The 23,796-nt window shown below is 42.5% G+C and overlaps 1 protein-coding gene across 2 annotated transcripts in view; it reads left to right on the plus strand.

Annotated features, from left to right (window-relative positions):
* The window catches only part of reln (reelin), a 98,551-nt gene that overhangs the window by 1,823 nt on the left and 72,932 nt on the right, over window positions 1-23,796 (plus strand). For both annotated transcript variants that reach the window (XM_039807716.1, XM_039807715.1), the window contains exon 2: window positions 19,463-19,570. In XM_039807716.1, the coding sequence (XP_039663650.1) occupies window positions 19,463-19,570 (108 nt within the window). The remainder of the gene's footprint in view (window positions 1-19,462; window positions 19,571-23,796) is intronic.

Here is a 23,796-nt window from a genome sequence, read left to right on the forward strand (position 1 = left end):
CCTTCAGTCAAGCACCTTTTAACTGGGGCCGGGATTGTAGGGAGAGCGGGTGGGAAGAGATTTGAATAACTAGCTGGTGGATGGGAGGGATAGAGCGCACAGAGAGGTTTAGATAATTAGCATTAGAAATGTGGTGGACTGGGAGGAGGGAGAGATTTAAATAGGGCCATGGCTGGGATCGGATGGAGTAGGGGGAGATTTAAATGACGATGAGAGGATTGAGCAGATAAGATACCAGCAGCGGGGCTTGCACGAAAGAATGACATGGTTCCAAGCTGCTCACTCATTTTCTCCGTCCCATGTTTTGGCACATGATGGCACCTCATTGTTAAATTTCTGGGGTCTTGACTGAGTTTGGGGATTGAAGGATAGATGGCAAGTAAGCAAGTAAAATGTGTCTGGATGTGTGCTTAGTTGTGCAATCAGTAGTTTCTGTCTCTCATCCACCTTTCTCTCATCTTCTCAAACATTGATGGTTACATCAATCTTTACATGTTCTTACCACAGTCACTGCTAGGCTCACTGTGGCAGGAATTGGGTGTTTTGAGGGCTATATATACAGGTATGTATAGAGGTGTTAGATAGGGTGGAAATGTATCTGCCTGCTCTGCTGAAAGCAGAATGAGAGAACAAGATAGAAATAGAAAAATAGTAAATCCCATCTTCTGGTGGTGAGAAGGAAAGGGCAGCGGAAGTGCTCGTGCCATTTTTTGTCTTCTGCGAAAGAGCTTTTGTATTTTTGCACGCTTCTTTTATTTGGTTTGATTTCAATAGTTTTTTTTCTCATTGCTTGTTATGTGCTCTCTGGGCTTTAGTTTTGGATTACATTTGGTTTAATCTTCTAAAAGCAACGTGTGATCTAACCACTGAAAGAGCTGCATGTGGAAATGGTGGGCGGAAAGCATTAGAGATGCTGGCCGTGTGGTTGTGGCTGTAGAAAAGAAAACTGAAGAAAGAGCGTGAAGGAAAAAGGTTGTTAGTGGAGTACTGGAAAGTATGAAAAAAAGAAGAGATAGATGACCCCTTATAAAAGAGACAGGAGGAGAAAGACTCAAAGAACCACCTCAGTATTTAGTCAGGGCCAGAGGAAGATTCTGTGTGGCCGATTTGTTGTACAGTAATTGGGTTTCTGACCTGACCTCACTGCCTCTCGCTTTTCTGTTGCTTTTGAGTGATACGACCATGTGTGGGCAACGTAATTTGTGAGTGTGTGTGTTATAGATGAGATTACTGTGTTTAGCTATCAGAATGAAATGACCAAGAGAGGTTGCTTTACTCTCTATATGAAATGTTTGAGAGGGTGGGTGTATTGGCAGGGTCATAGTGGACAAAATGAAAACAGAAATACTGTAAAGACACTCTGAACTGCTGGGAAACAGAACGAGGGGAAATTAAAAGATGTGTATGCTTGCATTCAGACTCTAGGGTCAATCCTTGTACCAGATAAATAGAGACCAAATGTCACACACACTCACATAGTGCCCACATACAGCCTTATCTTTCAGAAGAGAGAGAGCAGCAAAAAGAAGTAAGGTCACGCTGGGATTTAGGCCTGCCCTCTAAATAATCAAACAACCCTTTTCAACCACTTTTGCTCCACAGGAAGCAGTTCTTTATTTCAGTAATCAAAGCATTTTTTGGTCTCTGACTCTTTTAACGGCTGTGGGAATGCAAGTTGTTCTCCATATAGCAACCGCATGTTGATAGGAAGCAACATCAGAGCACAAAACACAGAGCCCCAATTCTAAACACAGTCAATCAGAGAGAGCTGGTTTTCTTTCTTGTTTCTTGCCTTCTCTTTTGTTGTAAACATTACGCATTCAGTTTCACAGATTAACTACAACGTTCAAGAAGGGATGGTAACACAGAAGTGGGAGAACAGGAAAAGGCTAAAATCCTCCAAACAGACTGTTTTAGTATCAGAAAACATTGTCTTTCCAGTAAAGAAAAACATTCAAATCATGATCAGAGGGGACATCAGTCTACTGTGTTATGCGGTATGATTAAAAAGCACAATTGAAAAGATTGGTGAGGGAATGGAATGGCAGTTTGGTGCCTTTGCAACTAAGTATGAGCAGAAATTTGGACAGTGAGATTGACTGAGTGCCTTTGTGTTTTGAGGAATTTGTACAATTTTTTCTTTAGATTTCATCCTTGTTTGTAATGATGCATGTGCACTTGTGATTAAAACTACAGTTGTGATTATCACGCAAGAGGTTTCAAGCACACTGCATGTTTGTTTGTATAGAACACGCTGTGTAGCGCTAGTGGTGTCAGTCTGTTGATTTTATGGTATTTGAAAAGCTTGAGTAAGTGCTTGCATTCACAGTATGCTATTTGCATATAGTGTAAAGTTTTTGTGTGTTTTTCTATATGCAGGGTTGTTGATGTCAGTGTAAAGCACTGAATGAGCCACTCACACAAGCCACTGCTGAGGCATGCAGGTTCAGGTAGGCAGTGTGGCTCTCCCTCTCACTATATTCATTGTTCCTACACACTATTGAAAGACAAAAATATTCAATGGGCTTCAGTCAGTGTGTCTCTACCACACTGCCACAATAGAAAAACAGGAGGAGAAACAGTGGTGTGAGGGAAAGTGACAGAGGGTAAAACAAGAGAGCTGCTTAGAGAACTAGTTGACAGTACAGGCTGAAATGGCCATTGCTAATCTGTCAATGGTCTCTACAGCAGTCCGTGTTCCATGGACCTTTTCATGTGCAAATGATTGAAGAGGCCCGAGAAACAATCAACATTTCAAGGAGATTTGGACGGTGCCACTAAATGACATTCTTAATGGGAACTTGGAGATAAATTCATCCCCACAAAATGCCATCAGCTCTTCCCATGATAACCTATCAGATTAGACATTGGGAATTACTTCAGCAGCTCTCCTGCCAACCACCACAAACAACTCATTGTGCCTTGTAAACGGAAAGAGGCCATTATCTATCTGCAAAGTTGATTACTTGTCGTGGTTGTGGGAGTTTTTTCTGCGAGTGTGCTGTTGACCGATGTCTGTGGAACAACAAGTCAGTCATGTTGAAGTGAAGGTCACAGACACAAGGCCCCAGTGAGGCTGTAGGAAAGCAGATACGGTCTTAACCATAAACCAAGTCATATCAGTAAAGGCACAGCGAGACGCCATGGAAACACAGGGCCCATCTTTAAGTCTTCACAAACTCACAGTCATCTTTGTCTTAAGACTGAATGCCAAAATGGCATCAATCTGCTGTAATTTCAGTAGCCTGTCGGATGCCATCATCACCTTCTGCAGCACTTAACCTCTGGGGACCCCTAAGGGTCTGCTTTCTGACCTCTGACCCCTTATTGTCAGTGATGCATTGCTTGGAGCTCTGTTCCTATGGCGTGATTAGATTTGGCTGGTGTTGCTACTTTTCCTGTCCACCAGTCTAGTGCTCATTATGTCTCTATTTAGCTTAACTTTAGCATTTCATATTTATCTATTTAAAAGACCAAGATACGGTACAGTTACGGTACAGCAGGCATTGGTCAGTGAACCATCAAAAGACTGGCCTAGTTTTCATGCAGACATCCGGTTTAGGGGAACAGGGACACTGAAAAAGAAGGTAAGAGTGAGGAAAGAGTACAGAGTATAGGGGCTAAAAAAGAAAGAAAAAGCAACATGCAGATAGCACTAGAATTTTTTTGTAACTTTCAAATGGTCCAAAACCGTGCATTCATTAGCTTCACAGCTCTTCAGCCTCTCTGCCTCCTGCTGCTTTGTCTGAATAGGTCACTTCACTGAGTAGAGAGAAGTGTGTCAAGTGTATTACTGTTTGTATGGGCTTGCTGGGTGTGTTTGGGTGTTCTGTCTTTGTGGACATTGAATGATGAACAATTTAAAGAGCATTGTATTCACCGAGATATGCCAGTTTCTTTTATATGAAGGAGCAGATGGGCAAGAAATGAGAATGGATATTCATTGGGAATCTAGCCTTTGTCACACATGCATGCTTGGCCGTGCACACAGCACTCAGCTCGTAGTGGGTGATCCATCATGACATAGAGACAGGTCAGATGTTACGCTGGCTAAACACAAATGTCCTGATCAGCAGGCTATTACAATTCTTTGTGTCGATGTTACAACAGGATATAACATGATAACATGAACAGAAGCTTCCTATTTTCCTCCTGTCAGGTGCTAAATGGCTGTATCACAGGAACATGCTCTAGCTATTATTACATACTGTACTAATACTACAACAAACTTGCAGTGACATACACATATTTGATCTGTCTCTGCCTTTGTATTTTCTCATAAAGAAGCAGTGAGCTGCAGCAGCTCTGGAGAATTTGAAGCAGAGATAGGTGAGATGGCCCAGATGCCACCTATATGCTACATTTGTGGAAAATTGATTTACTGCATCAGAGCACGGAGAATCGCCTCAGATAACAGTGACATTGTTAGCCTTTGCCAGGCTGGTGCCAGAGTGATGCCAGCATGGTGCCAGGTGTGGTAGAAAGAGCTAAAAATGAAGACAGTGAGTGGATCCCTGCCAGGCAGAGGTATGTGCCTGTGCCAGTCTTATCTGGGCAAGCGTCACAGAGCTCTTACGTTTTTTATTTTCAATTTCCTCAGCGACACATTTCCAGCCAAAACATGAAAGCTCTTAACAAGCAAATGTGAGTTGTGTTTTCAGTAACTTTCATGAGTAGGCAGATGAGTGGGCATAAGTATTTTCAGGATGTTGGAGTGTGTGCTTACCTTTTGGGGATTTGCCTGATTTGGAGTGCCTCTCTGTTGATAATACAAACTGGGGTGTGCAGATGCTAGGCTCCTGCTGTCCTAGTATGTACTTACTTGCTTGCTGTGTTTCCCTTGTTTCCTTTTCTGGTATCTGGAGGTTTTAAGTTTTAGACAGCAGAAGCACCAACAAAGATTCCACTTCTGGCACATAGACTGTAAAAATAATGGACAAAGCTTCTGGGTCTGAAAAATAAAGCCAATGCGGAAGTGCCTGGAACTGCATTCTATCTCATTTCCAGCAGTGGCCAACTCCATTGGTTGCAAAAAAAAAGCCTGGGAAAATGACCATACTTCTTACTTGATTTATTACCTTAATAAACATTTTCATAATGAGTTTATTATATGCTCAACCGTAAACAACACTGGCTTGGCCAGTAAAAAATCGTCACATCCGGTTGCAAAAAAACAAGATGGTGACACCCGTATCGCCAAATTCGCTCTATGTTGTTTTAAGCCCCCAACGTCTCCTTCCAGGCAGCGCTGCGGCCGTTGACTTCAAGGCACCTAACCTTAACCCTAACCCTAACCATAACCATAACCATTGCCTAATCCTAGTAGGAGACGTTGGGGGCTTAAAACACAGATAAACGCCAAATTTGAGGCTTCAAAACGGCAGTCCACAAACCAATAGGTGACTTCATGAATGCTAGGTCCACTATTTTTACAGTCTATGTCCTGGCACAACTTTAGCCACATGTAAACCACCCAAAATATTGTGACGGTATGAGTTTTCCACACCTGAAGCATAAAGCATTTGGTAGCATTCTTGTTGGTAACTTACTTACATTCCTGTTGTTGCTGAATATTAAGGTTGATGAGGAATTCTGTATTTCAGTAATTTCTATAGTGAGAAACAGAACACCAGCTTACAGAGCCCACACAACATACTCTACACCCTTAGGCTGAGGATGAATCCCAACTGCACTGTTTTTACCGCCTAACTTTAAAAAAAAAACACACACACAAGGGAAACAACCTTCTACAGTCTATTTCAATTATTTTATATTGGCACATTACAGTTTCCCCCCTTTTCTCTGCTTCTTTGATGTTTACTTTCAACTTACAAACAGGTTGTAAACATAATTACAAAGTTAATTTTCATCACAGAAAGCCCGAACACCAGGTCTACATATAATATTAAGGGCTCTGTGTGTCTATGCAAACTCATGCTAATGTCCTCATCCCAATCTACCTCATAACAATGGACCAGTGTTCATTCTCCTTAAGGAGTACCAAGTGGCTCTAAGCCGGATTTTGAAAAGTGATGGGTCCTTTTTAAACCTTTCTTCCCTCCTCCCTATCCTTGGTACTGGACGTGTTGTTCTCATGGGGTGGTTTCCCAGCCGCTGTTGATTAGCGTGTCAGCTTTGCCGATGGCCTCTTCCTTTTAGAGAATGGAGCTCCTGTTGGAGGATTGTGTACCTCCTCCTCCTTCTTCTCCTCCTCTTGCTCTGGATCCTCCTCCTGGCGGCTTCTTTGAGAGAGCTGTAATCCCTGCTTGGGGGGCAGTGTGTCGTCTGTGCTGATAGCATTCAGAGGGCCTTGTAGCGCTCCAATGGACCCACTACAGAGGAGGCGGCATGGTGCAACTGGCTGGGTGCTGGGCACATGGCGCGTGGCACAGGCGGATTAGCCCCAGCTCCCCCATTCAGCTCCAGCCTCCTTCAAACAGCCAGGCCCATTCTGCCCACAGAGACACGGCAGGCTGTCAGAGGCAGATTACACATCCGCGCACATGCACAAACTCACACATATTGCTGCCGAAAGTGACAGCATGGGTGAGGGGCTTAGTGTTTACAGGGCCCATGAAAATACTTCATTCCTATAATGCTCTGTCGTGAAATCCCACATATCAAACCTCATGCCCCCAGCCAACACAGGTCTACGTGTCATCAGTGAGCTCTGACTCAGGATTAGAACATCCACAGAGTTTCTTCCAGTTGACCAAAATAAAGATTAGTACATTTATCTTGCTTTTGGATTTATCAGGAAGATTTCTGAATGGCAAGCTTACCTTTGCCTTTCGCATGTCGTCAATAAGTAAAAAAAATGTCCTTTCCTGCCAAGCAGGACCCAGATGAGCAGCATGTCTTGTGGCCCATTCAGAAGGAAAAAAGCAATCCTTGTCAGGGAGTCTGTGGAGACTGACTGTGTCCATCCAATGTAAAGGACAGTGTTCCTCTCTCTTTGACGACTTCTGTCCTCTGCTTCTTTTTCTTAAAAAATGAACATGTAGCTGGGAACGTGTCAGTCATCTGCCACTAACTGCACACTTTCACAGGGACCAAGAATATAAATTGAGACTAGCTCTTAATCCCACCTCAGCATTTACCTCTGGACTCCCTGTCAGTCATGCCAGTGGCAATAGATAGAACAGTCTATTTCTTTTTTTATTCCATCCGTTTTGATCTCTCAGTGAAATTGCTAGGATACAGTGTTTAAGATAAATCACATGTAAGGGAGAGTATATATCAGGGAAATACCTGTATACTCAAACGTTTCTTTAGATTAAGTAGTTATCAGGAGTAGCAAACAGTAATAAAGAAACCCTAAAGCTAGTATACCTCTAATAAGCTACTGGGACATTTGTGGCCAGTTGCAGTTGACTGTACTTGGGGCTGTTAATGAGGCCTGGCCAAGGATTAAGCAAGAACATCACAACGTCTTTGTCAGTGACTCAACACATTTATTCATGTGTACACGGCACTTTGTCTTGACAGCAGGAGGATACAGAGTGATAGAGTCATTGAGTGATCCTTGCTATCGAGTGAAGGCCGAGGTCTGAGGTGGAGGTTGAGGCAGAAAAAGGGTGGGGATGAGAGAAGGGTGATGGAGGGAGCGTGACAGCGTTAATTACAGCAATGAGTGCATTCTTACCAAGCTGAGCTGGTGTGATTAAGACTGGATGTCAAGGGAAATGCTCCTCATTGATCCACTGCCAGTAGAGACCATCTAGTTTGCAACCAGCTTGTTAATTAGAAATCAATCTTTTCCCTCCGCTCTATAAAGCCCCCCCCTCCACACCACTGTGTCACTCTCCTTCCACTCAAACATTCATACCCAAAAGCAATGGAGGCACATCAGACTTTGACTAATGTCAGTACTTTTTCACTTAGTTTGGCCATAATCTGTGGTTTTCACGCCAAGAAAGAGCAGGGAGCGGAGAGCAAAATAGTGAGGCACAATATCCTGCCTTCCTCTCCAGCTCCCAGGACGTCTTTCAGTTCTGTAAAGAATTTGCCAAACTCTAGGATTGCTTCGAGATTGAGGACTGAATTCAAATTTACTTGCTGAATAGAAGTTATCATGTTGTCTTTCAACTAGCTCAACTGTCAGCCCATGAATATGGCTAAGAGGAGGGCAGGTGCACCTGGTGCTAACATAATAACTTATTCTCTTTCATCTCATAAACCTTATTGAGCCTGGAATAAGCACGTTGAAAAAACAGGGATGGAAATTCAGCCTAACAAAAAGCAGGACTGTATGAAAATAATTAGCTCCAAGACATTGACATTTATTTACTTTGGTCTGTTTTTTTTCTTGTAGGTAAGGAGAGGTGTATGTTGTGTGTCACCAAAAACAGCCCATCTCAATTAAAACAATAATGGACAAGATTTTCTCTATATTTTGACTCCAGTACAGGTGGGCAGGCTTTCAAGCTGTTTTCTCATGTACTGTACACCTGTCAGCTCTGCAGTGACTACAAATTAATCTATGATTTTGGCCACTTGATTCTTAGCATATAGTATATAAAATTGCATGAAATAGCAAATTAACATTATGCTAAAACAACTAAAATTTGAAACAGCTCAAATGTTGGATGGTTGTAGTGACATTCTTTTTCAGGAGAAATGGTACGTTGTAGAAAAGACAAAATTGAGAAGGAAGAACACTTGATTGTGGTCTTGGTCTACACAGAAAGTGATTAAAGCCAGCCAAATTTTGTTGTGCTTTTGATTTGTAATGGACTTCATTAAATGATGAAGATTGAGATATTGGTTTCAGAAGTGAACAACAGGTCAAAGAGTGAAAAACAACCTTTTATTTTTAATGGTTTTGTCTTCCTTCCATGGATCTATCACATTGCTTCTTTTATTGATGTAATAGCATGCACACTGGATTATGACAGAGGTGATTTGGTGCTCACTCATATATTAGGATATTGGATATGATGGCCTGTGGCACAAATGTCTAAAATGGAGATTGCATGGAGAACTTTGTTGCTTTAAATTCTTAGCACCTTGGCTATTGTGCTGCAGACCTCCAGCTATTAGGTTAGTGCAGCTGGCATTGGCCAATTAAGATTGTTTAATCAATTTGTTCTGCATTTTTATTATTGTTAAGAATAGGAATGTCCTGATCCCGACGCAAGTATTGGATCAGAGCTGATATGAGCAGTTTTTAACAAATCGGGAATCAGCATTCACCCTGATTACCTTACTCCGATCATTTACATCAGCCTGTAGTGATCGCTTACTTTGTTTGCTAAGTTATTTTTGGAAACAAAAAAACGGTGTGTAGCTCTATTATCTGAGCAAATACAAGTATCGGATCGGGACTCGTTATGGGCAGATATTCAATATATAAAAGAATCGGGGTCCAAAAAAGCTGATCGGGACATCCCTAGTTAAGAAGTATACTGATCCCCTCTCTGTTTGCCATGTTAAATACTTTGACTTCTGTGGCCAGGTAGGCCAAACTGGACTGAAAAGTTGTCACTTTTTCTGACATGATCTTTTGTCCCTCGGCCTTGCTCAGACAGATGTCTTCCGGTCATGGTTCCCTCAGTTGTGAAGCAGTTTGGGGTGGGCTGCTGGGGTTTCTGGGAGTTGGGAGGTGGGGGACAGACCAGCTGTGGAAAGGGGATGAAGGTCACTTAGGCTAAGTAGCCTGGTGTCCCTGAGAGGGACATAGCAGACACTGGGGTTATATAGACTGTGGCTGACTGCTTGGCCCTCATTACCTCCTTCCTGTTTCCTATCAGGGCAGCTCCCGATGGAGCAGGTGAGATGGAAAGGGAGTTATGCAACAGTGTTGGTCCATGTCCAATGTCTGAATTTGTCTATGTGTACTTTCACAGCTGGCCTGCTCGTTGGCTCTGTGTGTTTGAGTGTGTGTTTTTGTGCAAGTGCATGTGATGATGATGTGTCTCTTTAAACGTGTGGATGGAAATGTTTAGTGTCATTGAGCTTGCCATAGATTAAAAAATAAAATAAAATACATATTCAATCTTATAGTGCGTGTTTGTGGGTGTGTGTTGTGCGTCTCTGCCCTGTGTAAGGCATTGTGGTTTGGGTCTTACCCCGGTTTTTGAGGCTGACTGGGCTTTTAGTGTTTTTCTACATTCCTACATTTTGTCTCGGGAAGGCAAAGCTATACACAGTGACTTTCCTCTGTATGTAACCTGCGTTAGTTCAAATTAAAATTGTTTATGTTCTCATGTTAATCACCTTGGCTTTTAATTGTGCATTAGCATGTTCTTATGCAATGTTTATATATTCGTATGGCTCAGATAAGTAAAGGAAGGTGCTTTGCTTGTCAGGGCTGGATGGCTGAAGCCTTTTCTCTGCCTGCAGAACACATGGTGTTGATCATAAAGGACAGCTCACTCTCCAGTCCTGGCAGTCACCAAGCGACAGAGGGAAAGATTCATAGTGTTCCTGAACCTTATTACAATGTAACCCTTTACAGCAACCACCAATTATGCATTTGATGCTGAATGATATTCCCTTTATGCTGAATGTTTTGTACATCTTATGCTTTATAAGATGTCTTTAATGAGTTTTTATGCAGGATTCTGTTGCTCTCTGCTTTAGGATCTCAGATCTTTTCTTATCCAGTTGTCTTTTGGTCTTATACTGTATATACAGTACAGTCTTACCCTTTCTTCTCTCATTCTGTCAAGATTTCATCCAGACTGATGAAGACAAGGTCCATATAACAGTACTGTAGCTTATCAAAACCCATTTAGAGTCTCATAGCAGAGATCGGTACTTACATAGATGGGATCTGCGTGCTGTATGAGGCCTCTGTACAATGAACCAATGAATAATGTTAAAAGCCAAGAGAGATGATTTGCTATCAAAGCCACTCACAGGTGAAGAGAATAGCCTTTGAGTTGTCACATTGTAATATGCTTCTTCTGAGCATGCAATGTTCAGTTAGAAACTATGAAGAACTGTTCTGTCATAGCTGATTTGGTCTTGTTGATTAGTGGAGTGGGGTTGTATCTTCCTTGCAATCAAATGTATATACATTTATAGTACATTGTGTGCATTGTAGATTACCTGCAGATTATATGCAAATTATGCTATCCCAGAAATCATAACAAAAGGAAAGAAAAAGCATAAAAATTACTATACTCTGCAATATGGATATCACAAGAACGGTACTTTGCTACCAAGTCGGTATCAACGTTCTTAAAACATGACGGTACTTGTTTTTCTAGCGAAGGTACTGCTGGTAACGAAGGTACCGAAGTTGCAATTCTCCCGGAACTGATGTGGGCAGCATATACGCATTTGCGTTTTAGTCGGTCCACAAGTGGTAAAGAAGAAGAACGCCTACAAACACATTGGAAACAGAAGATAGCTAATATTGAAATAGTTTGCATTCGAGGCAGATGACAACGGACATATAATTGGTGCTCTGAAGCCGGTGTGCAAACGATGCCATCGTTCATTTCACACAAAGTGAGGAAACACCTCAAATTTGGCGAAGGTGAGTGAGTTTCAAGTCAAATTAACATCATATACAAACTGTAAAACGTCTAATCCTTACCCTGGAACACAGGCCCTATATGTTTGTTTGAGGCAGCTGGCATTGTTACTGTGAAACCAACTAACGTTATGCTCCATGTAATGTTTGCAATAGCCATTTATTTGTAAACGATGCGCATTGCAACGTTATTAAATACCATGGGCTACCATGGATCGCCATTCAGCCTGTGTCCTGTCCTGTCAGTAAAATATAGCCTAATGTCACTGGATTTAATAATTAATGAAATGTTAATGGTTTTAATACATCTTTTCATGTCATGTCAGTGAATTTAAACTAATGTTTGCATTCAGAGTATAAGGTGTGTGCAGCCTGTTTATGAGTGCACCTTAGCAACTGTGGCCTCCACTGTTTTATTAGTCATCGTCAGACACTGGGCCCTATTTTAAGGATGTAAACGCACGGTGTGAAGCACATGGCGCAGGTGCGTTTAGGGCGTGTCCAAATCCACTTTTGCTAGTTTGACGGTGGAAAAAAGGGTCCGTGTGCCGGGCGCATTGTTCAAAAGGGTTTTACTTAGTGTCTTCATTAATTCATAGGTGTGTTTTGGGCGTAACATGCAATAAACCAATCAGAGTGTCATCTCCCATTTCATTTAAAAGCCAGGCGCATTTGTACCTTGGCGCGTTGCTATTATGATGGTGGATTTGCATCGTAATATTTTTATTTGTAATCTTTTGCATGTTTGTCTGCTGCTGCGCTTCCCTGTGTGTGTAACAAGCATAGTGTGCGCGCGCTGTGCATAATGCTAGGCGCGTTTTACTAATTTGCTGTTAAAATAACAATGAAATGCTGCGCTATTGACTTTAGACAAGGTTTTTGTTGGTCAATGGCGTGATCACTTCCCGCTGCCTCAAGATAGCAATACGCCAATAATTCACCTGAACGTACCTCCCTTTAAGACAAGCACACCCCATAGGCGCAAAGATGGGCGCAGGTGCATTTGCTATTTGAACGACGCAGGCACTGGACGGATTACGTCGGTCTTAAACTAGCAAAGACACTTGCATCGGGCTTTGCGCTGTGCTGCACTGGGTGCAAGATAGGGCCCACTATGTTTTATAACTAAAATATCTCTCCCTCCCACTCTTTTTTTTGCCAGTATCAGCCAGAGGAGGATGTCCACTAGGAGAGTACAGTGGTAAAAGTTGATCTTTTTTGTAATTGTTTGTGATTTTGTAATTCAATTCAATTTTATTTATATTATCAAATCATAACAAGAGTTATCTCAAGACACTTTACAGATAGAGTAGGTCTAGACCACACTCTATAATATACAAAGACTCAACAATTCCAGTAATTCCCCCAAGAGCAAGCATTTAGTGCAACAGTGGCAAGGAAAAAATAATTGATTTGTTTTGTAATAGTTTAATTTTATTTATTATTTGAAGGCTACATGCCGCTATTGTTGTGTTTTTATAATGTTCAACTGTTTAAATATTTATTATATATCTCTTTTGTAATTGCTTTTTTTATTATGTGACAGTGACTGTTGCCACTATTGTTGTGTTTTTTATGATGTTCAGATGTTTAAATAAAGGATTTAATCTTTAAGTATCATTGTTATTTTTTTTACACAGCATGGTATCGACTTTGGTACTTTTTGTGGTATCGGTACAGACTACGAGATTTTTGGTATTGTGACATCCCTACTCTGGAGACATAGAACTTATAAACCAAGGCTTCTTTTTGTGTAGAACTTAAACACCTATGCTTGCTCGTGTTCAAGCATGTGACTTACAGGCTCACATGAATGTAAACAGACCCACACATACATTGCATGGTATGAGAGCAGCACAATGAAGTGTGATTCTGAAGCAGATTTTGTGTGAGGAACAGGATGTTTGTGACAGAACTGCCTCTTCACTCATGTTTTTCTCTACGGCTGTTGCAGGTGTGAAGCCAAGTTAGGCAGGCAGGAAGGCTTCAACTCCCCTACTTGGTTAACAGAGTAGAACCTTGACAGAGCAAATTGGACCAAGAACAAGAATAGGCTACACATAATAATCTCTGGCAGTGATCATGAAAGGACCTGTAAACTGGTCCCAAGAGATGAATTGCTTTCATGCAAAAAATGTTGGAGATGTTGCCGTTAAGCAGACCTGTAGAAGCTCAGTGGCTGATAGGTTGTCTGTGATCTAGTGTTTCACAGCAGCAGATGGCAGTGCCAGCAGGCCAGGATGGTGCCAGAAGGTTACGCAACGGAATGATGCCTCTAAGACCTGACTGGAACACCACATGACACATATATGTGCAGAAACACACTTCCCACACAATCGTCTGAAACTGTAGAGAGACATTCATACTTACGAGATTCCGTTTGTCTGTATCTTCTTGAACTTGTGGCTAGTTTAAAGGACCAGTATTTAACTTCCTTATCAGAGGAATTAGCAGCATATCCTTCATGGTGTCATGCTCAGGTGACTGACAGTTTGAACCATTTCAGGAAGCTCAGAGTGAAGTGGCACCCCGACATTGGCATGGCCACGGAAACAGATGGAACTAAAGCTTCCCCATGGTCTGGCCTCCATTTCCTGGTCCTCTCTGGGGCACGTGTGTGTCTGCCAGTGGGATATGGGTCAGATGGTCGGCTATCTTTATCCAGATTGTTGCCAGGAAAACCTCCATCCATTTGGAAACAAAAAGGGCGTCCTCCTGGTTCACTTGGGGAAAAAGTGGTTTCATTGATAATACTTTCTGTTCCATTATCTCTTTTGCAGTGTCTTAGATTCTGTCTGTGGTATAAGTAGGTGCTACCAAATAAAATGTGGTCAGAACCTCCTTGTGGAGCCATGTCTTTCCAGTCTTTTCTAAATGTTTTTCCGTAACTTGTTTAAGTAAAGTAAAGGTTATGAATGTGGGTGTGGTGACGACTGCTGAGCATACCTGCCAACACTCCTGTTTTTCCCGGGTTTCTCCCATTTTTTAGCCCTATCTCCCGGACCTCTCCCGGTTTGTTATTTCTCCAGGGAAACTCCTGTAATTTGCTTGGCCAAAACTCCTTTATAAATAATCGGACCAATATTTGTCTAAATATTTGACCAGTTGCTAGATCTTGTATGAAATGCATCCTATTCACACAATCCACACACCATATACAATTCTCAACCCGTTTGTCACCTCAACCTGGCAACCCTGTTGTGCAATTGATCTCAGCGCAAAATTTCGCGGAAAATTCAGAGTCAGACCCAAAGTGAGCCGATAAAAATGACAGGTGAAGGCGGTGTTCCCGCAAAGAAATGGAAATATAGCTGTAAATTTCAACAGTGTTGGGTACAACAATTTACATGCATCTTACCTAGTCATATCGACAAGCTCCACGCTTTTTGTAAAGTGTGTCGCTTACATTTTAATGTAGCGCACCGTAGAAAAAATGACATTACCCAGCACATTAAAACACACTGGCAGAAGAGGCACATAAGGGCACACAGGCGATTTCATCTTTCATCACGAAAGGCTGCACAGTACACTTAACAGTAAGAGCACAAAGGAGCTGTTCAGGCCATGCCAACCATTTGGGGACTTAAATGCATGTGGACTAGTCTGCGACGTAAATCAGGTCTTCTCTCAGAGCTCCCACACTTCCAGCTCCCGCCATGTCCCTCGCTCTGCTGTTTTCTAAGAATGAGCTCATGCCACCAAGCGTTGCCAACCACAGTGCTGACCATGCTTAGCTGTACCTAAAGGAGACATTATCATTGCCGTTAGGATGCCACTGGGCCCTATTTTCATGTCTTAAATATGATTGTTGACCCAGCATACAGTCAGCAACACTTTAGTTAGTTCTTCACTGTTTAATAGACCTGCTTCTTGTTCGAAGAATCGGCCAAAACCATCTAGCAACCATGGCTACTCCCTCACTGCCTGTACAATAAATAAATAAAGAAACAACCAGAAAATGCCTTCATTTCTAAAGGCAACAGGACACCTCTTTGGGACTAGTGTAAAACCGTAGTCTAGTATCTTATAAAATTTTAAACATCTATTCCCTGTCTTCCTCCAGTACCTTGTTTGTACCAGGGTGAAGATGCTTTTACAGCATTCAGGATGTGGTGATGCACTCAGGTAATACCAGGAACTAATGCAATCCTGTTGTTCTTGATTGCCAGGTGGTCAGAAGAACTTTTGGAACTCCTTACTGAAATGTTAATCAAAAAAATCCAGATGATTCATTTTCTGATAACTGAGAGACTTGTAAGCAAAGCATGTGTGTTGTGTTGCGTTGTGTGCCGGTTGCGTTGTGCCTTAACATTACTCGTGGTGGATCCAGAGAAGTGAAGAAAGCCCCAGGCCCATCAATAGTTGAGTAGGAGCACGGTTGTGTGTGTCTGTAATGAGGCATACCACACCGCATCATCAATATTACATGCCGGCTTAGGGCCGAGGGATGTGCTCTGTGGTATGTTCAAGTATAAAGTATGAGCGTGTGCATGTGGGTGTGAGTGCTATGCATAAAGTGTAATGAGCGTTTTTTGCAAGACCTAAGGTGCACTTGCAACTACAGACTCAAGACTTGTCCAGGAGCATGTAGAGGTCCTGATGTGGAGTTTAAGTGGGAGGGAGGGATCAAGAGCCTGTAGGTCAGGAGCCAAGGTGAACCGGACTGCTAGAGAGAGCTCTGGCTCTTCCAACATATCATGAACAGCTGCAACCTCCACATGTTACTCTGCCACCATGCAACCCATCTGCCAATACTAACCTGACAGTCAAAGTTGACAGAGTTAACATACTATAATATATTATATTTCCACAGAATGAAAGTATATGTGTGCATGTGTAATCATGATTCGTAAAACCACAGATTCTGCATCATATCTACAATACCACAGACTCATACAGGCCTGCAATGGCCTGCAATGTAGTTTTATTTTTATCTCAAAATCTCTTTCTTACCCTCATGTTTCATAGAAAAGTTATTAGCCTATTTTAAGTCTTATGGTAGGAAAAGCCTCCAATTTAGTCCAGATGTTTAGATGAACTGTGCTAGCCTAACACCTGATTCGTTTGCACATAAACAAATCACACACAGTGTGCGTACACACATGCTTGCACACACAAAACCTTCTAATGTGTTGGATGAGAGTGTTGGTAATAAAGTTCACCCCCATTACCTTCTCATCCCCCTCGGCCAAGTGAACAGTACTCAGAAATGAAGTATGGACAAGAATTTTAAAGGCTACCATCAAAGTTTGCCAGCCTCCTCCTTTAGATCTGTGTGTGTGTGTGTATGTGTGTGTGTGTGTGAGAGAGAGAGAGAGAGAGAAACACCCCCACAGGTGATCTGATTGGCTCATCAGTCTGTTGCGTTCCACAGGCGAGGGAGAGAGGGGTGTTAGAGTCCTGTCTAAATAATTTAGATCTTTCATTTGTATTGATCAGGTAGCGCTGCTCTCTGTGGGCCACTCCACTACCACCTATCACTCCATCCTTCTTCGCCCCTGTTCTTGTTTTTCGATAGTAACCTTGTGCCCCTAGCTTTGCTTCCCCTCCACTCTTTCTCCCCCCCAACCTCCACATCAAACACAGTGCAGGCACACTGCTGCAAGGGAGCAGAAAATGCATGAGAAGGGAGTAGATGGGGAAAATGGAAGAGAGAGCATTTCTTACCATGATTCCTGAAACGGGAGAGAGGCTGGAAGAAAGGTGTAAGCGGTGGATAAAATCTTTTGTGTGTGTGTGTGTACCTTGGATGCAAATGTCTGTGGAGAGTAATGGAGTGTGTGTTACCTTGGTGAAGCAGGTCAATGGAACTGCGGAAATTAGTGTATTGTGTACATGGAGGCTGGTGAAGCTTTGTCCGACTTGCATTATACCCAGTCCATTACTTCATTAAATACTGCATCATACCATGGCCTTGGATCAATACAACACCATGTAAACACTGATAACCTGTCTCACTACACTCTGGAATGGATTTGTTGAATATGTAATGTATTCTGGGAAGCACAAATAGCAAAATGAGGAGCCCATATATGCTCAGCATGAACATGGTAATTGCTTGTATGAATGAGAAGGCCTTCCCCCTGCATTCTGTTGGTATTGCAGTGTAAAAAGGTACACTGAGCAACATGGATTGAATATGATTATGTTTCTGTTGCCAAGCAAAATATCTGTCTTTCTCACAATACAGCTTCTTGTACACACTGTATGCTGATAGAATTTGGCAGTGCTCACAGCTGACAAGTAAAAGGAATACAGAGAAATGATTTGTTGCTTACAGTGTTATTAGAGCGTTTAGTTTCATTCAGTTTTTAGTAGAAGATTGAAACAAAAAACATAGACTACATGGTTTTATTAAAGCAAGTGTTGACTATATGCCTGGATCCTGTCGCTTTTAAAAAAAGCCATAACAAGTAAATTATTTACTGTTATATGCCGTAGTGGAGCAGAGAGCATGTTAAATACAGCATTAGTGATATTGCTGGATTTCTGTGTAAAAACCACGACAGGAGAAGAGAGGAGGAAATGTCTAGATATCATAAGGAGAGTTGTGGGATGAATTATTGAGGCTTGAGACGGAAAGGGGGAGAGATGGGTTATACTGTGCTCTGAGAACAGGGTGTAGCACATCCAATACTGTACACACAGACTGATGCAGAACACACATTCAGACACACACAAACGCTGGGCGCATTGTCTGAGCGTGTGTAAATGGAGTCACCCAGACAGACAGGCAGGGAGACTGGGCCACACAGGAGTCTGCTCTGCCCAGATTCCCACATTGAAAACCAAGCCCAGAAGAATGAACGCCCTGAGACCAAACCGACATGTTGCTATTCTTACGAAAAACACACCAACACCGCTGATGTCTCCTCCTTTTCCCATCCACTTTCCCCCCAAAAGCAGGGGGATTCCAGGGTGAGGAAATAACAATGCCTTCATCTTTCCCCACTGCAAAGGATTGTTTTCCTCAAAGTGTAAAAGTGTATTTTTGTGGGATTGTGTTCTCCTTTGAGCCACAGACTGTTCCCTTGTGCTCTGATCTGTCTGGCTGGAAGCAGTCCAGTGGCTGAGCTCTTTTCCTCCAGTGATGTAGCTGGCTCTGTGGTCCCGTCACTCAGGGCCTTTGTTTACTGGGTAGATCAATAGTTAACTTGCCGCTGGATACACTAAGCTGTAGATCTGTAAAGCTGAATAATAGACCTCTGGCAGTTTTCTGCTCTGCTGCTGTTTGTGGTGACCTGTGATGAATAGAGGTTTAGCAAAGCGATCAGGGTTACAGCCAATTAGTTCATCAGTCTCTTCTAATATGGTTGTCAATAGGGACAGGGTTTGTTTAAAGCACTGTGATTTGTTCAGGATGAGTTAGATTACATTCTTGAGTCGTTGGCCGTGAGACAAACAGTGTGGGGATCATATTGGTTTTTTGTTCAACTACTTTTAAAAGTGACTCAAACCGCTCCTGTGTGTGTGTGTGTGTGTGTGTGTGTGTGTGTGTGTTGTGTGTGTGTGTGTGTGTGTGTGTGTGTGTGTGTGTGTGTGCGTGCATGCGTGCGTTTGGTCTCATTGGCCTCCCTGTTATTGGTCACTTTACATTTCCATGTGTTAACACCTGAGCTCTGTGCTTATTACAAGCAGGATGTTAAGGAACTGTAGTGTGTATACACTTGCAGACTTCCTTTCCACTCGCATGTTCATCACACCAACTAATAATCTGTGTAGCTTGCAAACAAAGTGTGAACATTGCAATCTCTGACAATTTATCAGCGGTAAATTACAGTTTATCTTCCTGTCCTCTTGAAATAAAGGGTCACTAAAGAATGAGAGGTTAATGAATTCTATTTCACAATTTACATTTGTGAAACAATTTCTGTTTTGCTTTGCTTCTTTATAACCAACTGGATGTGGAATTGCAGTAACATTGTAGCTTTAGAGTAACACCACTGTTAAACATCTTCCTTTTTTCTGTCTCTGCAGTAACCATCTCTACTAGTGTGTCCTTTGATGGTCTGCTGGTAACTGGCCTCTACACATCCACACCAGTCCAGTCGGCTCCCATCCCTGCTCCAGCCGCCTTTGGCTTTGGTAAGTCTTCATAAGATACCACTGTAGGCTGTTCAGAGTAGTTTCCTCACCCATGATCTTCATGCCAATAAAAGCTCCTCATTAAATGAACAACTTAGAGTTGCAATTAGCACAAACAAACTCTTAGATCATCTAAATAATCATCTAAATAGTATCTTAGTGCTGGGACTATGGAGTATCACAGTGAGCACGACCCAGCTCAGTTATCCACATCCGTTTCCAGAATAAGCATAAGACCACTTCCCTTCTCCTGTTGTGACAGGCCGTGATGGATGAGGAGTGGGGATGATGTGACCATGGTTTTGGCCAGATGTGTTTTCATTGATGCTTGAGAGAAGAAAAACAGAAAACTGAATATGACATGAGGAAAGGACATTGGCGAACAAAGCAGAAAAAGTATACAAGGCCTCTGAGAGACAAAACCAGACTTCAAATAATAAAAAAGAGAATATTAATGATCACCAGGGCAGCTGGTCAGATGTTGAGTTGCAAAAAAGGTGCAGCGGTCCCGTTGCACTGGGTTTGTTTTTATACTGTATGATTACAATAGTAAGACGTCATCCATGGATAATGATTTTGGAAAACAATTTAGTGTAATTTTATTGTTGGTTTGCTATAGAAACGGTTAACTCTTCATGATATATTTGTATTCTAGTTAACAAATTACAGTTTTCATTTTTAACATTATTAGCATTTTTTCTTTGCACCGTCTGCATGTGCAGCTGTGTGTTATAATTAAAATTAAATGTAGTCCTAAAATTATTTTGAAAAGGACAGTACAATGAGTATTTTTAAGACTCAATGAAGTGTGTGCGGATGGAGCCCCTGTGTGCAGGGGTGGGGGCTCTCATTGGGGCATGGATCGGCCATAAAGAACTCCTCAGAGAACAGGGCTACTGGCCCAGAACTGCTGCCCAGCGTGCTCACTTATCCTGACTAACTCCAGTGTTCTTCAGACGCTGACTTCACCCCAGCCAGGGCAGCTCTTCACTCTTGGCAGCCCTGCTTACTGGGGGAGGCATCCAAGCAAGGATTGCGTCACCTTTGCTTCACTCTCATTCATTTGAAAAGTTTTAAGAGAAAGGCTACACAGACTGATAAGTAGCAGCTTGTGGAACTGTTAGTTTCTCCATGGTGTGTGTTTAAAGTCTGCAAAGCCTTCCGTTACAGTATGTGTGATCTGCTAAGCGGCGATGCCATCCAGGTTTCACAGCACCAGTCAATCAGTCTGTCCCCAGCTGAAGTGCTCTCTGCACTGTGTCTCTCTGCTCTGATTCTCCTGCATCCCCTCCCAGTGTGGGCTTCAGGACTCCATGGAGCTACATAGAATCAATGTTGTCATAAAGGCGAAACAGAGGGGTGATTCATTACTGCCACCATAGTCCTCTTCTTAGTGTCCATTGTGGGACTCTGGGTTTTACTTTTTCTTTACTTTATTTGTCTGCACAATTATTAGGTGGATGGGATTTTCATGAGACAGCCTCCATACAGTACATACTAGGGGTGTGACGAGACACTCAGCTGAAAAATAAATCCACACTGATTTTGCATTATATGGCCTTGAAGTTTGCATTACATTTCATATTAGGTGGTATTAAAAAGGTCTTAAAAAGTCTTACATTTAACTTGAAGAATCCTGGGGGTATCCTAGAGGGAGAGAGAGAGCGGCGGTACCCTCTAACATTCTAACACTGGGTTTTACAGGCAGCTTTTTTCCAATTGCAACTCCGCTATCGCTCTGCAAAAGTTAACTCAGAGTCAACTTTAGAGAACGGGCGGGGAGATCTCCTATGCTAATTTCGAGGTCAAAGCCATGCTGGCTACTGGTCTGCACTCACGTTTTAATACCGTCACACCTCTAGTACATACATACCCTACACAGCCTGGCTGGTCTGCAGAGCATAGTCCATGGCAGTGTGTCACATCTGAGGAGAGAAGGTTCTTCAGCCTTGGGAGGGCTGAAGAGGGATGCTCCCAGAGAGAGAGAGAGAGAGAGAGAGAGAGAGAGAGAGAGAGAGAGAGCGCATCATCAATGAGCTCATGGAAACCCATTGGCATTGATGTTCATAAGAGAGCCAGTGTTTAAGGAAAATGCTTTGAAGATAATGGAGTGGAACAATTATGGAACGAAACACAGCTTTGTGGCCGTAGTTGTTTTGAGGATCTTTGAGGACAATATGGTCACGAGGGAGTTTTATGAGCCCAGTGTTTAGTGTAGAGGGTCCAAGATAGGGTGTAGCTCTAATCCCCCTCAATGGAGGCATGTAGGGGACACGGATACACATGGACAGCAACATGCATAAACACACATCACATTCAATAAAGAAATACTCATCCACTCACTCTCTAAAGCCCATACACACACTCCAGCTGTGTACAGCTGCTAGAGCGGCGGCTGGCTGGGGTAACATGTGGTTGACAGATGTATCGGTGCGGGAAACAACATGAACTCCAGCACGGGAAAAATGAAACCTCACTGCACAGCCAGCGCAGGATCGCACACAGTGAGAAGATCAGTGGTTTTTGAGATTTGAAATCATAAGATAATGCTAAGCAAGTAGAGAGGGAACACTTTTAAGTTAGTAAATATTTTATTTCTGCTGGGTCGATGTCAGTAGAGAGAAAGAGGATATGTAAAAGAAAGACAAAGACAGACATACAGTATTGTGAGCATGAATGGTTTGAAACAGAGAAAAATTAAGATGGAATAAACAGATAAAGGCAGGAAGCTGTGGAGACAGACAGGTCAGTATTTGTACACTGTGTGGGGATGTCTCGTGGTTGGTGTGGTCAGAGCTGTTGCAGCGAGCAGACAGGACGACTGTGCGTCGGCCTCCAAAGAGAGAATTCCCCTCGGCCTTCCGTGTCACCCTTGACTGCTTTTTACGGAAAACTCCAGTGCACGACCACACTGCATGCAAATATACATGCTCTATCACTGGTCTTACTTTTTCTTTGTGTGTTGTGTTTGTTCTGTTTTCGATCTGTCACATGCACTAATGTAGAGACCTTCACACGTACACACAAAGACACCACAACATGGAGACAGAGAAGTGAGACTTTTATTGCCTTCCCCTCCCTCTGAACAACAATGCACTTCACAATACATTAGTAATAAAAATATGAAGCTTTAAGGGACTGACTTTTTATTGTGTCGTCAGAACACCCACTCGTCAAATTAGCTCAAGTGTAATAGAGCCATTGGGGTGGCAATCAGGGTAATCTGAGGAATGCCATATTTTCGGCTTCTGGGCTGAGCTGCGGCTCCGGTTTCCCAAGGCTCATTCTTTCACTGCCTAAAGGCATGGGATCCCCCTACTAGCCACTGGGTGGCTAACCACAAACCTTTATGATGCTGTAATTGCTTTGCTATGGCTAGCGCATAATCAGACAAACTGAAGCTAAAAACAATGTTATGTTTGGAAGCCTGGCACGCTTGAGAGAGGGAGAACACAGGAGTGTAAATTGACTGTGGTTTTTATAAATGTGCCCATAAGGTGCCTGATAAACCAGTCTGGCTGAGGCACAGACGCAACAATTATCCTATTTCAAGGGGCTGGAAGGAAAGACTCAACATGTCGTTGTGGGAGAGATTCATTCAGTCACAACATGCAGTTAATGGATACGGTAGAGTGTGTAAAGTGATTCATTTCATGATATCTTGTAGTCTAGTTTGACAACCTAATTGCTCATCGGAGACCTTTGCAACATGTTTTACAGTGAAACTTTTAGACTCCACACGTGTGTGCGTGTGTGTGTGTGTGTGTGTGTGTGTGTGTGTGTGTGTGTGTGTGTGTGTGTGTGTGTGTGTGTGTGTGTGTGTAACGTGCGTGGAGAAAAGCAACTTGAGTCTGAGCTGACTCAGCTGCTGGAGAATTCCAACTTCTGCTTCATGTTTTTCCCTCCTTTGACTTTTATTCCATTAAGAGCACTTTCTTTCCATTCCAGCCTCTTGGCCTTCTGAAAGAACCTCACACAGCTTTCAAATTGGCGTTTTCAAAGATTTTATGATGAAAACAATGACTTTTGTACATTGTCATAATTTGAATAATTTATTTGGTTGGAGTTTAGATGAGAACAGTTTGCTGTTGTAAGTCGCACAGCAATGATGAGGTGATGTATTGGACCCCACAGACCAGGGCCTGTATGGAAAGAAATGTCACATCTGGTTGGATTTGTATTGCTCCCCTAATGGCAAAATGTTTTCCATCACATCATTATCCATT

This window comes from Perca fluviatilis, chromosome 8 (assembly GCF_010015445.1).
Source record: "Perca fluviatilis chromosome 8, GENO_Pfluv_1.0, whole genome shotgun sequence".
Taxonomy (NCBI): domain Eukaryota; kingdom Metazoa; phylum Chordata; class Actinopteri; order Perciformes; family Percidae; genus Perca; species Perca fluviatilis.